At 36.8% G+C, this 16,358-nt stretch overlaps 1 protein-coding gene across 1 annotated transcript; it reads right to left on the reverse strand.

Moving 5' to 3' along the window:
* Nucleotides 1-857: 857 nt before the first annotated feature.
* On the reverse strand, nucleotides 858-9,989 carry ubl7a (ubiquitin-like 7a (bone marrow stromal cell-derived)). The gene is made up of 10 exons (XM_065292158.1): nucleotides 9,753-9,989; nucleotides 5,496-5,615; nucleotides 5,070-5,152; nucleotides 4,911-4,995; nucleotides 4,777-4,834; nucleotides 4,315-4,448; nucleotides 2,766-2,815; nucleotides 2,252-2,428; nucleotides 1,940-2,050; nucleotides 858-1,422 (listed from the first exon to the last, which is right to left on the reverse strand). Exons 1-10 carry the CDS (start codon nucleotides 9,934-9,936, stop codon nucleotides 1,285-1,287), a joined length of 1,140 nt encoding a protein of 379 aa, XP_065148230.1. The 5' UTR covers nucleotides 9,937-9,989; the 3' UTR covers nucleotides 858-1,284.
* Between the last annotated feature and the right edge of the window lie 6,369 nt (nucleotides 9,990-16,358).

Below are 16,358 nucleotides of genomic sequence, written 5' to 3' on the forward strand. Positions count from 1 at the left end.
ATTGTTGAGTCATCTCGTCAAAAAAAGAGAAAACGTTCCCTGAGGAGTTTCTACCTCAAATTCATATTTTCGCTATCCACTGGGTGGCGATCTTACCCAAGTTAAACACTGACGCATTTACTCAACACTAACAACACCGTGTTTTGATCAGGCTCTGAATCTGATCTCTTACAAAAGTTCTTCACAAAAATGGAATTATCTCCGCTTTTAGCTAAAAAATTGGAGAGGTGATAGGAGAACAAATAAAGATAGGATGAAAAGTTTTTTTGTTGTTTGAAAGCGGATGGTCTGTTTTTTCATTTGATATTTTATGTTTATTTAAAGAAGATCATTTTTCTGTAAGGCATTAAACTAAAACTGGTACTAATATAATAACAACTTATTTGTGTTTTATTTTATGAAATCCTGCTATGCATATGAAGTAACCATTTTATAAAAGCAATAAGCCCCGCAAAGCAGTGGGGTTACAGTGCATTTTATAGCAGCTGAGGGGATTTTAGGCACTCCGCTTCGTGTCGTGCCTAACAACGCCCCTTAGTTATAAAATACACTGGTAACCCACTGCTTCTTGGGGCTTATTGCTTTAATATGCAGTATGTACCGCCATCACGTTTAATAGCCTGTATCTCTTATAATAGAGATATGTTATTAACTCTCTATTAACATGTTATAATAAATAATCTATATGGTATTTTAAACTTCACATACATACTCTAGGGACACCAAAGATTTATTTTACATCTTAAAAAGGTCTTTGGTTTAACCAAAGCAGCGCTGTATCGGGTCACAAATTTGTGCCACAAATGTATAAACTCCTGTATCATTTATATCAAAATAGCTTTCACAGACTTGGTCACAATTTTTTTCATATTTTATTAATATTTAACTTGTACAGCATACTCTATTGGAGTTTACAACATTTTAAATTTCACATTAAGTTACTTTTGTTACAATGTCACACCAGATGGCGCTGCAACGTTGTTGTTGTTTTTTTAAATAGAGTAATACGACATTTATACAACAAAAACAAAGCATAAACGATTGTCTGATTGTCAGGCAAACTTGAGCTTTAGGCTATTATAAATATACCTCCAAAAATTAGACAATACAGTGTACCAACACAGCCAGCGTGTAACATTGTGGGATTTTTTTAGCCGATAGTGTGTTATACACTCAAATTGAATTATGTACTTAAAAGACAAATGTTAGTTAAAACATTTTGACATAAATAGGGCTTATTTTGGGGGGTAACATCACAATCCTGTTTTATTTCAGAGGACAGACTCATAGTGCCCCTCCAGCGAATATGAGGTCCAAAGCAGCTTGAATGTCTCCACCCGTGGCCTGCAGGGCTCTTAGGATGAGCTCCTCATCACGAATACCCATGTCCCGTAACTGCTGGAGCTGTGACTGCCACTGGTTCTAAAAACACACACGTTTATATAGTCATTTATCATGTTTATGCATTACATTACAGTTAAATATACATACAAAGCTATAAAACTGAGCTATAAAAAAGACCAGTCCGATTAAAAGCTATGCTAAAAAAACAAAATGCATGCAAAAAATGTGTGCAAGAAAGCGTTTGGTCTAGAAACGTCTGATCTGCATTTCTGCAATTTCCTTATATGGAGTAGAAATTCATAGCTAAACATTAAGCTCATAAATTCATAACCGGTCATTAAACAGCTAAGAACAAATGCCTTTTATGGATAGAGAGATATGCATAGGAAGTATGACAAAGAACTACACAAATCTACAGGAACAATGTGACAATGTGGTTTAGTAAATGATGCTACCATAAAATATTTTAAACCTAGATTACGTCTGCATCCATTGCTGCCCACTTGAAATCGGACCACGCGAGAATAATCAATACCAGGCTTGAAAAATGTGTACAATGACTTGATCATGGCATTTATGTCAAGCGATTACTGACCTGTAAGCTGGACATGCTTGACACCTGCAGCGCCTGTTGTAGTGCCTGGTTAAAGAGATCATTTGTTATGGGTGTCCCGGCAGGGATAGGAGACACACCTGAAGATGGACCCTATAAAACATACACATAAAGAAATATTTGTTAGCTGCTGCCCATCACATACAACATAAAGGTAAATAGATTACATTGACTTTTCATTCAGTAGACCCTTTTAGGTATACATTTTATCATTATGTGTGTTCCTAAGATCAAATCTACTGCCTTTGCGTGGCTCATTGCTCAATCCACTGAGCTACAGGAACACATATTTACCTGGTTTCCTGTAGTTGGCGTGGCAGCACTGCTCTCAGGGGTGCTGGCAAGGGCCAGAGCTGTGGCCAGCTCACTTTGAGTGATGGGTCTGGGACCCACGGCTCCATTGTAACCAAGTGAAGCTGGTCTCATGCCTGCCAAACCACTGGCAAGATTGGATGGTCCACCACGATTTCCCTACAGATGATAATGGAATCGTTCACCCCAAAATGAAAATTAGCTCACATTTTACACACCCTAAAGCCATCCTAGATGTATATGATTTTCTTCTTTCAGCGAAACACATTTAAGGTTATATTAAATAATATCATGGATCTATTCTGCTTTATAATGACATTGGATAGTGCCCCATTTATAAAGCGCATCCACCAATAACTAATCCATACAGATATTAAATGCCTTCTAAAGTTATATGATTTTGTATCGAAACTATATTTATAATTTCTCATTATGGGCTAATTTTTATGTTTTTTGTAACTTAAATGAAATTTAGACTACAAATCTCATAACAAACCGGTTGGAATTCATCCTCATCATCAGACGTTCCTTCAAAGAGGAAACCTCCTGTGGATAAAAAAAACTATGTTGTTATTTTAACACTGTGTATTTGTGTATATTGATCAAGTTCAGAATACAAGACTTATTAAATCTGATCGACCAGCTGCACTGGGACCACCAAAATTACTTTAAATTTTACTTCAATAGAGACCAGGGCTAAAAAATATATTAAAATTATCGAAATATTGCATAGAGTATGTGCATATTACATCATCCATTCTTTCAAAAACAACAATATTTAAAGGCTCCCCCATTTCATCCAAATAAAATATACTAGAGCTTCGCATAACTAGACAAATGCATATTTGATATAAAAATAAACTATAAAAAATAAAAGTATGTTGATTTTTTTGTTGTTTTAGCTTTTATTAAAGGTGGGGTGCATGATCTCTGAAAGCCAGTGTTGACATTTGAAATCACCTAAACAAACACCAACTGAATCTGGACCTTCTTTTGATAGACCCGCCCCACACATACGCAACCCAGGCAACGATGTCAGTTAGTAGACACGCCCCTTACTGCTAATTGGCTACCAGTGTGTTTTGGCCTGAATCCCTTTTCCAAAGTGTTTTTCAAAAATCATGCACCCCGCCTTTAATGCTTGTTTCGTCTTATTTTAAATCATTTTAAGGCCTTTTGTCGAGTTTGTCGAGCCCCCTAGTGGTCCCAAATGGCCTAAGCACTAAGTTGTCTCATTTGAGGCATTTAAAAAAAATGGATAGTTCATCTAAAAATTTACATTCTGTCATCATTTGCTCTTGGTTTGTCCAGTTTCAAGTGGGCAGTGCTGATGCAGTTGTAAATATTGGGTTAGAAAACTTTTGTAGTAGGATCACGTAAAGTGATAGTTCACCCAAAAATGAAAACTCTGTCATTATTTACTTACCCTTAATTTGTTCCAAACCTGCATACATTTCTTTATTATGCTGAACACGAAGATATTTTGAAGAATGTTTGTAACCAAGCCGACCTGGGGCACCATTGATTTTCATAGTAGAAAAAACTAAACTATGGAAGTGAATGGTGCCCCAAATCTATTTGGTTATTAACATTTTGAAATCTTTATTTGTGTTCGGCAAAACATTTATACAGGTTTATACAGCGTGAAGGTAAGTAAATAACGACAGAGTTTTCATTTTTGGGTGAACAATCCTTTTAAGTGAACCTACTACACAATGTTTTGAACACAATTTACACCTGCATCAACGCTGCCCACTTGAATCTGGACAAACCAAGAAGAATCTTAATATGGCAATATACAGATCACAATGATTTGCAATAAATGAATAATTTTATTACTTGAAAAAGTTATGTAGAATCTATGTTCTGGATCAATGCAGATATCAAAAATAATGCTTTTCTCAGAATTTTTTTTAAAGCTTTTAAATATATTTTAATATAATTTAAACTGATTTTACAAACGTAAAGCATTATCATATTGTCCATGGCATTATTTAGCAAGTTGCATATTAAATTTTTCATAAATATCCCTAATGGAGACCAACCTGGCATGTCACTATAGGAGCTAGATGACACATTTCTGGATGAGTTGGCGCTCTGCTGGGGTGGCACGCTACCGGCCACAGAGTGAAGTACCAAGATGATAGCATTCACCAATGCGGGATGAGAATTAACCAACCTGGTAAGACAATTCTTCTCAGTTTATACCAGTGGTTCTCAAACTGGGGGGCGTGAAATGGTGCCAATGTTTTATGACATTTTATAAAATACATTTAATTAAACCACAGAAAAATATGTTTAATTCAAATTCTAAGATTGAGTATTATGTCATGCATTTTTTTTGGGAAGCGTGCAAAGGGATGCACCCTACACAAGGGGGGAGAGGGGTGCAGATCAAAAAGTTTTAAAACCAGTAGTTTATACCATTTACATTGCAATGTGCACCATATAATTTATTTATGTTGCATGTAGACAGTTAAAACATGACACTGATGATGAAAGCTCACGTGTCAAGCATGTTCGGGTCTGTGAATTGTATGAAGAGGTCTTTGTCTTGAAGCACCCCTAAAATTGTGGACAATAAACTTAGGTTAGTCTTCAACCTGGTCCAAATACCAAAATTTGCATACTTGGTACTCACCTAGAGCTACAGGATCGCTACTCAGCCCGGGTGTCGCAACTATAATCTGATCCAGAGATTCTTTGTTGTTTAACATCTTGAACACCTGAAATGGGAGAAAGGTTGTAATGCTAAATCTGCTGACTTTTCATTGGATGGTTCAGATGCTGGTCAACTTACGGAGTCTCTGTATGCAGTGCTGGTCTGAAGAGCTGCTTGTAAGACACGAAATTCCCTTGCGGCGGCAACCTTGTCCACTGGCTCTATAGCAGGAACACGGTGGAATACAGATATAAGTGTTATAACAGTTAATCCTAAAAAAACTCTGGGTCTGCCGTTTCAATCTGTCATCTTTTACTCACCCTCTTGTTATTTAAAATTATATGAATTTCTTATTTCTGTGGAAAGTGAATGGAGGGGCTGTTAAGCAAAGTAGTCTATACAACTTAACCTTGACAACATCCTTCCTATTCAGTTTAGCCTAACAACTCCTTTTGTGTTTATTCAAAAGGAAGGAAGTTATAAGGAATGACATGAGGGTGAATAAATATAAGAAAATGTACATTTCTATGATGGTACATCTTTGAATGTACAACACACACTTACCAGGCTGAATCTCGGGTTCTGGCCATGACTTTCTCAAGATGTGAACAGTAGATCCAGACTGAATCCCATAGGAGTCTAGAGTCAAGTCATCCTTTAACTTCCTGCCACAGTACACCAACTCTGAGATGCATAAAGCACAGTTGGAAAACTTGGGGTCATGGCCTTTGGGAATTCAGAGACTTCTTGGCTTTAGATGGGACATTTCACAAAACTTTTTAATTATGTCAAATAAATGTTTGGTGTCCCCAAAGTACGTATAATAATTTATTATAGCATGTTAAAACTGCAAATTTGTAGGTGTGAACAAAATGTGCTGTTTTTTTGGGTGTGTCCTTTTAAATGCAAATGAGCTGATCTCTGCACTAAATGTCAGTGCCGTGGTTGGATAGTGCAGATTAAGGGGTGGTATTCTGACAGCCGAATTTTAATTATTAATTCACATGCTTGCAGAGAATTGTTTAAAGGTGCCATTTGTAATAATTGAGGTAAAAGATTTAAGAAAATGAGCTACACGCATCAAAAGAATGAGAAGAAATAAGGGCAAAGGTGTCATTAAAAAAAATGACAAGGTATAGTGCTGCAGAAATATCAATCTGAATTAGCATGCTAAATTACTAGCTACAGCCCGACTGGTGTTGTAATACCAGTTTCGACCATGGGAGGCGGTATGCGGGCCACGCACATAACCGCCAGCCAAACTGCAATACACGAATAAGTCGCATGTGTGGGAGTACAGCCCTCTACTACTACCGCTGCGTACGAAAACTAAGGCAGCTGACTTGTTGGATTAAGATTCATGAAAGCAGCTCAGAGAAATGCAATTCGGACAGCCATGGATTCGGACATGCCTTGATGCCTTCCTGCCTTGCAATAGGGGTTTCGGACGTATTTCAGTTCAGGGAAGAGAGCGGAAGAATGGCTAAAGCAAGAGACATTTACCACTACCACAAACATTTGCTGCAGGGAACAACGCGCTCGGAATCACAAATAAAATATGATAAATAAAGTAACCGAACCAGAGTAAATACTGGTACTGCTTTCATCGCTGGAGACAACTAATGGACATGAAAGAAATGAGGTTCGACTCCGAAATGACAACATTTCTTTTCGATTGGTAAGTAAGATGCTGTTAGTATTTCGCTAGAAGTTCACTTATAATAGGCATTGCGATAACCTATGCTCAGCTTGTACATGAACTACGGCTTTGTGCAGTAAATGTGGCTCCATCTGAAAGCAGCTGATGGCGTTTTACTTTTAATCAAGAAACCGGCTTCACTGACGAGAAGCGCAATGACTATCGCATGCAAATTATTGCGCATCCTTAGCTGTTAGCGTTTAATAGTTAGCTCTACCCACGGATCCGATCCGGTTTTCAGCCGTTATCTACCAAGCTGATGCTAAAATGTAACATTAGCTAAGAAGCTTGAAATGTCTTCGATTATAATGAACACCAAATGGACGCACGAAACGTAGCGGAAAACATTGCAATTTTAATGAGACCGAATGTTTTTTTTGTGACTAATGATAACTTAGTTGCTAATGTAAATCAAACTTGATATATGCTGCTAAATTTGCAGCTGCTAAATTAAAATAGACCAACTCACTTTTCTGGAGGTATACTGCCCCCGTCTGTTTGGAGTGTGGAGTATGAATTGATTTTTTTTTGGGCGGACATGTTAAATGGTCCCTTTAACAAAACTAAATTACTGGGTTGTTCTTGTTCACATTTTCTAGGTTTATAGAGGCACTGGGGACCCAATTACAACACTTAAACTTATGAAAAGTCAGATTTTCATAATACGTTAAACTATCTGAATAATGAATCATACTTAATGTTTCATTTTTAAAGGAAATTTTAAAGTTTTGCTTGAAAAGATTAATCTATAGCAGAATAAAAGTTTTTGTTTACATTATATATGTGTATAATAATTATGTATATATAAATATGCACACATGCATGTCTAATTTTAAGAAAAAAAAAAATTTATTTATTAGGTATTTATATTTATATTATACAAATGTATATTCACATGTAAAATTTCTTAAATATATACATGCATGTGTGTGCATTTATCTATACAAAGTTATTATACACAGTTCACACACATATATGATGTAAACAAAAACTTTTATTCTGCTATAGATTAATCGTGATTAAACGTTATGCATCCCTAGTCCTAAAACAAGAACGGGTATGTTGACTAGTGTGTGTGTCAATTGAATTGAATTGTATAGACCGTTTCAGCAGTAACAACATAAACAAGCGCAGTGGCGGCTCGTGACTCCTCATCCGAGGGGCGCGAATTCAAAATAAGTGTTCGGAGTATCATGTGTGTGGTTCCCTTTTCCAAAATATGTGTCCTGCGTGTTGAGAGATCATGTGTGCATCACGTCAAAATAAGTGCCTGCTGCACACGCATCAAAACCGTTTATGATAAAAGAGACGCTCATGTTCCAAAAGACACTCCCTTAACATTAAACTCTGATTACGCATGAGATTATGCGAGTATCTGGCAAACGCGAGCGTCTCTTTTATCATAAACTCTTTGATGCGTCTGTAGGAGACACTTATTTTGGCAGGACACGTGATGCACATACGATCTCTCAAAGTGCAGAACACATATTTTGAAATTACGTACCACACACATGACGGGCTACATACATGTTGTGACGAACTTCGCATCGTGCGCCCTCAGAAAAAGAAGTCACCAGCCGCCACTGAACAAGCGGCTGTCGCGGTCCGCACGTAACTTCCGGGTAAACTCCGCTAAGAATAAATAGCAACAAAGTTCTTTAAACATAGTTTATTTATATAACAAGCAAAAAAACAACACATAGATTACATAGGAAACCAAAACATTTGTTATTTTCGACGAGGCATTTGTTCAAGAGATCAGTTTAGCAACTAGTCAGACCATTAAAAAAAACGAAACCGGAAGTAAAGTTCGGATCCAGACGTATATATATCATCCATTCCTAAAGGCTTCTAATATAAATTTATATATATATGTGACCCCGGACCACGAAACAAGTTATTATAATATAATATAATATAACTAGTACGAGTAGCCAAAAATTGTATGGGTCAAAATTATCAATTTTTTATGCCAAAAATCATTAGGATATTGCTCGATGAAGATAATTTGTACATTTCCTACCGTAAATATATCAGAAATATATTTATCATTAGTAATATGTGTTGTTAAGGACTTTATTTGGTGATTTTCGTTAATATTTAAATGTGATTTTCTTAATATTTAGATTTTTTGAACCCATTAGATTCCAAATTTTCAAACAGTTGTATGTCTGCCAAATATTGTCCTATCCTAACAAACCATACATCAATAGAATGCTTATTTATTCAATGATGAATAAATCTTTGGGGTGATACAATTATCCCTAAGACCCTAAGGTTTTGTGGTCCAGGGTCACACATTGCTTAATCTTTATCCTATTTTATCATTGATTACTTATTAAAATATGCATTTTAGCATGTGTCCCTTATAAAAAATTAGCTATGTTTTGTATAGTAAAAGTGTGGTAACCATGGTATTTGCTGAATTGGTTACCATTTCTACTACCACAGTTTAACAAAAAAATATCATGGTTAAACTATGGTTCCTAAGGCAATGGTAAATTTGTGGTTACTATGTTTTACTAAAAATAAACCAAAAATATTTACTATATGGTTACTACAGTTAAAACGTTGTAAATTTTCGTAATGGATACATAAAACATAATAAATGTGTTTAAATAAAAAGCTTTGATAATGTAGACTTTTTATTATTGACAATTTTTTTTCTTACTTTTTGATGCAATTAAACTATCGTTTTAATGCCTACGTATAACCAGGTAGCCTTGTTATAGTGGGACATAAGGGTGATTATATAATTGCAGCAGGTACATTTGGTGTCCAATGGCATTATTTTTTATTATTTATCTTAATAATTTGGTACTTATTGTCATGGATCACAGGACGTTACAGGCTATAACAATGTATATTTTCTGTAAAAAGTGTCTTATATAGCTGGAAATTATTACTGTCAACAATGTATGTACACATATCTTGTGGTCCATGACAGTTTCCAAATTCTTAAAAAATAAAAATGATAACCATTTGAAAAAAGCAGAAAAAAATTACTCGACACTAAATGTACCTGCAATTATATAATCACCCATATGTACAGTATACAGGTATACTTACAACTCTGTACAGTCTGAATGGCACCTATGCAAGTTTAGCGATGCATACAGTACCTATGAGGTCAGGATCAGGTATGGCATCAGGGATCTGTGCAGAAACGAGTTGTTTAAGAGTAGAGACGCGATATTCTCCAGGAGGAACATCTCCAGGTTCAGTCTCTGGAAACTGCAGCACCGACTTCGGCACTAACGGTTGATCTATCAGCTTTAACGACACGCGCCACTCTGATCCCGCCATTGATCTGCAGCACGAGTGACACTTTCACGCAAATTATTTTCTGCGGTTACGCACGAAAATAAATATCAGTCAGATTTTAAACCCGAACTGCCTTTCTTTAGAGATGATGTTAGTGTCAAGTGACTGTTTACGGTCCAAGCGTCGTGACGTCATGCCGCTGGTGTATGTGGGTAGTGTAGTACGCTCACTGTGCGATAAAACGCTGCGCTACTTTCTTCTAAACATAGAGGGCAATGTTGTTATGGATCAATGAAGTAAAATTACAGTGTTTCAAGCACATTTTGGGGCGGTTTCCTGGACAGGGATTAAATTAGTCCTAGACTAAAATAAATTTAAAAGCTGTCCAAACTGAAAACAGCTTGCACTGACATTTCTCTAAATACATCAGTGCCCTTTGTTTTGCCTCAAAATGCACACAAGTAATGTTTTTAGTAAAACTAGTTATATTTCCGAAGTACAGGTTTAAGCTAATCTCTGTCCGGGAAACAAAGTTATTTTAAGCTATTTTAGTCAAAATATTTTTACAGATATTCAAAATCTTTAAAAGGTAAATACTGTCAGATGTTTTATTAAGTGTTTTGATTACTCTGCAGGAAAACATGTTATACCAAGTTAAAGGGACAGTTAGCAGAATAACACAATTTTGCTATTTGAAGACCCCCTTATAAATGTGTGTCTTATAAATCGCAGCTTTGTATGATGCATTTTGGGGCTGGAAATATTTTGTGGCTCCTCGATTTTGATCCAAAATGTAGCCTAAGTGATGCAATGAATTATAACAGTTGGAATTGGACCATCTAGAAACCACACAAAACCACCTGCCATCTTAACTCGGTTTCAGCTGAATTTTCCAGCATGTCATTATCATCCTAATGCTAACATGGACTTCTCTAATAGGAACATCCTTAAAGGGTATTAAACCTGTATGCATTTCTTTTTCCTGATTAACACAAACGAAGATATTTTGAGAAATGATGGTAAACACACAGCATATAGTGACCATATACTTCCATAGTAGGAATAAAAATATGATGGAATTTAATGGGTACTGTCAACTGTGTGCTTGCCATCATTAATCAAAATATTTTCTTCATCATTTATCACAATACTTCCAAAATATTTTTTTCCTACTATGGAAGTCAATGGTCAGTGTCTGCTATGTGTTTACCATCATTTCTCAAAATATCTTCTTTTGTGCTCATCAGAAAAAATAAATTTATACAGGTTGAGAACAGAATTTGACAGAATTTTGATTTTAAAGTGAACTATCCCATTAAGTAAGGGATAATGTAGAGGCAGCCGGTAGTTATCGGGAAATAAGCCCCGACAGTGTGATCAGGACCCGACGCGAAGCGAAGGGTCTTGTATCACACTGAAGGGGCTTATTTCCCGATAACTACCGGCTGACTCTACATTATCCCGCTTATTACACGGCTACTTGTCACATAAGAAAAAAAACTGGACATGAATATGAATTGGAAACATTTTATTGGCATATTTGTTTTAAATTAACATTTTTATCCTTCCGCGAAACTTTGCACAGATGCATAAAATGATCGTAATACCTTATTAAGTTCCTCTGCTTCATACTTGTCTGTCTCCATTTTTTTCTCTTTTAGCCAGTCTTTGAGAAGTTTTAATGCCCATTCTGTATTTTTTTGTGTGTTGGTGGCTTCGTAGCTGTCATGCTCTATTTTGTCAAGTTCAGTCTCAGTAAGCTCTCTGTGTCTTGTCGTGGTTGTCCAGTGTTTGTCACAAGATGGCGCCAAACAAACAGTAATCTTTATTGGCGCGGAGCGATCTTACTAGTAAAAGTAGTACCGGCTATGCGTTATTATTTTGGAGCGGTTATTATTCGAAAAGAACGAACCTGCAAATGTCTCAACTGACCAATCAGAATCAAGCATTCCAGAGAGCCGTGTAATAAATACAAACAAACAGTATGTTCCCCAAGTCCTTGCCACTATAATAACGTATGTTAAAAACAGCTATGTCAGTTCCAAATCTTTATATCTATCAGTTCTTATTGCAGGTTAGGATTTTGGTGAGGTAGATCTGTATTTGTGCTGTCACGCAGTTATTCGCTGTGACAGATGGTCTCTTGGCTGGATGCGCCTCTCGGCGAGCGCCAGTCTCCGCTGAGCTCTTCCACTCTGTATAACACGACTGATGCCGCCTGAGGGAACCGGGACACACCAGTTATGACAGGGATTGAAAAAGAGTCCAGGCATTTCACACTCTTGCGAAGAGACGTCCTGTACGGCCAGACCTGCAGGAACGTGGCTCATGTACAAAGGCACATAAATTCAGACTTGTTTGAAGATCAAGGCAAATCTAGCAGTCTGTGTTGTGTAGATTAGAATAACATCGTCTGCTTCCTACTATAACTCAACAGGGGGAAACTGGTGGTGAAAATTCTAAATTTTTCCTTCCTGACTTAAAGTGTGCAATGTCCTCGATTTTAAAGTGTGCAATTTCATTTTTTATTTATTGTTTCCCTAATGACTCGCAGACTTGAAACCAAATCAAACAACATTTTAAAAAATAGGGTTAAATAAGATAATAGGCAGCATGCAGTAAGTAAGTACCCTATATAAAGCCCTGGGATGTTCCTAAAAAAAAAATATACATACATAGATACAGATAATTGAAAGTGCTTGAATCTATTTTATACAAGAAGTTTTCTAGAAAAAAAATCCATATTATTCCCTGTGTAGTGTAGGATAATATGATAAAAATTCTAGACTTTTTAAGCACACGTGCTAAACTTTGCTTTAAATGCTTAAACCTTCTGTATGCAAATGTTGATTCATACCAAAATGCTTTTTTGCATAGTTGTGTTTGACACATGAAAACATCTCGGGTTACGTATGTAACTGTTGTTCCCTGAGAAGGGAACGAGACGCTGCGTCTCCCTTGTCATACTTCCTGCATCCCTGTAACGCAGTCTCCAGCGATATTTCACAGGGTTCCCACAGGTCCTTGAAAGTTTGTGAATCTGGGGGAAATATTTCAAGGCCCTGGGAATTTTTTGAAAATATACATAAATAGATATAGGTAATTGAAAGTGCTTTAATCTATTTTATGCAAGAAGTTTTCTGGAAAAAATCCTTATTATTCCCTGTGTATTTTAGGATAATATCATAAAAATTTGAGACTTTTAAGCACAAGTGCTAAACTGTTCGCTTTAAAGGCTTATATCTTCTGTATGCGAATGTTGATTCATACCAAAATGCTTTTTTGCATAGTTGTGTTTGACACATGAAAACGTCTCGGGTTACGTATGTAACTGTTGTTCACTGAGAAGGGAACGAGACGCTGCGTCTCCCTTGCCATACTTCCTGCGTCCCTGTAACGCCGTCTTTGGCAATATTTCAGAGGGTTCCCACAGATCCTTGAAATCCTTGAAAGTTTGTGAATCCGGGGGAAATAATTCAAGGCACTGGGAATTTTTTGAAAATATACATACATAGATACAGGTCATTATATATTATTATATTATATATATTACATCACATATTATTATTCCCTGTTTATTGTAGGATAATATCATAAAAATTTGAGACTTTTAAGCACAAGTGCTAAACTGTTCACTTTAAATGCTTATATCTTCTGTCTCCAAATGTTGATTCATACCAAAATGCTTTTTTGCATAGTTGTGTTTGACACATGAAAACGTCTCGGGTTACGTACGTATGTAACTGTTGTTTCCTGAGAAGGGAACGAGACGCTGTGTCTACTTTGCCATACTTCCTGCATCCCTGTACCACCGTCTTCTGCAATATTTCAGATAGCGATATACTTCCTGGCTCCCGTGTCACCCTGTCTTTGCCGTTAAGCCTCACCATTGGTTCAATTTGATATACACATTCAGATGCACTTACCACTGGAGGCGTCCCCACAGTGTCACCGCAGTGACGCAGCGCGAGTTCCCTCGAAACGGAACTGTAACAATGTATCTTTAAACATAACACGATGTAACCTTGCTCTCACTTGAAATGTGTCCCCACATTTAGTCCTTGAATTTGAGGGTATTGGACCTGGAAAGTCATTGAAAGGTCCTTGAATTTGAAGTTAACTAAGGTGTGGGAACCCTGTATATAGCCAGGAGATAGGATTGAGTTCTCAGCTACATTTAAGTATTTCATCTCAGATGTCATAGGGTAAGGTCCAAAACCAGGGTCACATTTGAGCTACAGTAACATACAAGTACATCCTTAGTCCTAAATGTTCAAATCATTATGTATTTTTTCACTTACAGTTTAGCATCCTGTAAAGAGCGCGTGATTTTTTAGTATTTGCCTGTGCGCACACATTGATGGTTGATGCAGCATCTTTCAGTAAGGCCACTTTACATTCAGATCACCCAGGCTGATTAATGGAGAGGCTGAGGAATGGATCCTTTAATTTGATTAATTAGGCTCAAGACCTTGTCTGCAGAGGTCTGATGAGAATTGGCACATTGAAGGACCTAGAAACCACCATTAGAGGATCCTTATATATGCAATAAATTAACATTATGTGTCAGTCAGGAAACTCAATGAATGAAGAAGAGACTAATGGGTTTGATTACAGGCGACCCTATTAAAACTTTTGTCAGTATTGCGAGTATTGACTGGAATCACAACGGTATAAAGCTCTGCGGTACAGTACCGCCGCAATTACTATCATTAACACAAGGTGTGTAGAAGAGAGGAGGTAGTGTTTATGTTCGGTCAAGTGCTTAAGTAGCTCTTCTGGCAGAGCCATGACCACCATAGCATCAGGGGACCAATAATAAAGAGCCAATAATAACCCTTATCCGCTACTATATTTATCTCTATTACAATATATTTTATATGTGTATACTTATTTGAATAGATGTTATATACAGCATCACTTTTGATTTAAATGTGAATTATCAATGAAAATGTGACATTTCTACTTCAAAACACCCTCTGTGTCAACCCAGTTACTTTAAAACGTATGTTATGGTTTGGAAAATCAGTACAAAATGATCTTATAACAGCTTGCGCTACCAAATGTTATTGCATAACGCTGCATTATTTACAGTTGGTATATTTGAGCTTCCTGCCAGGGACAATAAATTATTGCCTTTTATTATCATAACAAAGCTGAACTATTGAGCCTAACAGGACTAATATACAGCAGGTGTAAAAGTTAAAAATCCAGGATATAATCCACAATGACTCCTGCTGAATAAATCTCACCAACACGCACACCACAGTTTCAGGCACAGAGCCACAATGCAGGCAGGTTGTTGTTGGAAGTCCTTGACATGGTACCAACATCCACAGTGTACTGCCATTATAATAGTAAACTGCACTAAGGGCACCCTAAATATAAAATTAGCTTGATAAGAGCACTTATTGTATGGTATGTGGAGTAAAAGGAAATATGCTGTATTAAAGGGAACACACTGTACTGTAAAATTATACTGTAGGATGAAATAATTTAGTTAAGGGCCAATTGCTATTATCACTTAGCCTGATGTAATACTCAATTCTAGTCTGAATTTGAGTCTGATACTGCTCCATTGGGGTGTTACTATGAGCGTGTTTCAACCGAACCAGGTCAAAAAATGCCTCTGCACTCAATTGGATAGACCCACAACCAATCAGAGCAACCGAGTGTGACGTATGTTAAAATGGCGTCGGTCCTTTTGCAGCCTGACCTGAACGGCTAGTTATTCGCTACGATGAGACTAACATTATGATTGTACTAAGTCTTGAGTTAGTAAACATACATCGACACCTGTGTTTACAATATTTCATTCATATCACGACATTGTGAGCAGTGTTGGGGAAAGTTACTTTTAAAAGTAATGCATTACAATATTAACGTGTACGCATAGAGTGCATAATGTGACTACGTTCAGTTTAATTCAGTAATTTTTTTTATCAAATTAATTAAACTAAAAAAGTAACTTACATTACTTTTTTGAAAAAGTAACTAAAATATTAATGTGTACATTTAAAAAGTAATGCGTTCCTTTACTCGTTACTTCAGAAAAGTAATATTATTACGTAATGCACGTTAATTGTAATGCGTTACCCCCAACACTGATTGTGAGTTATTTAAGTCATAGAGTCAGACTATCTCTTACCATTTGTAAGTTAGATGAACTTCATCCACGGCCTTCCGTAAAGGAGCTGGCAACACCCGCTAGTTATATTCACGTTGTAGTGGGAACAGACTCGATGGCAGAATCTTCACATCTCAATTATCCAGCGGCAGCCGTCTTTGTTGTTAACCGATTCAACACATAGACTGTAAAAAAAGGTGGATGACGCGACATTGCCTCCTTCCATTATAATGAATTGAATCCAAAAATGTCCGACCATGTGCATCCAAGGCATGCGCAGAAAGAATCGTCCGTGGAGCCAGAGGCGGAGCTGCGGTATCAAACTTCCGCCCAAAAG

Source organism: Paramisgurnus dabryanus, chromosome 23 (genome assembly GCF_030506205.2).
Source record: "Paramisgurnus dabryanus chromosome 23, PD_genome_1.1, whole genome shotgun sequence".
Taxonomy (NCBI): Eukaryota; Metazoa; Chordata; class Actinopteri; order Cypriniformes; family Cobitidae; genus Paramisgurnus; species Paramisgurnus dabryanus.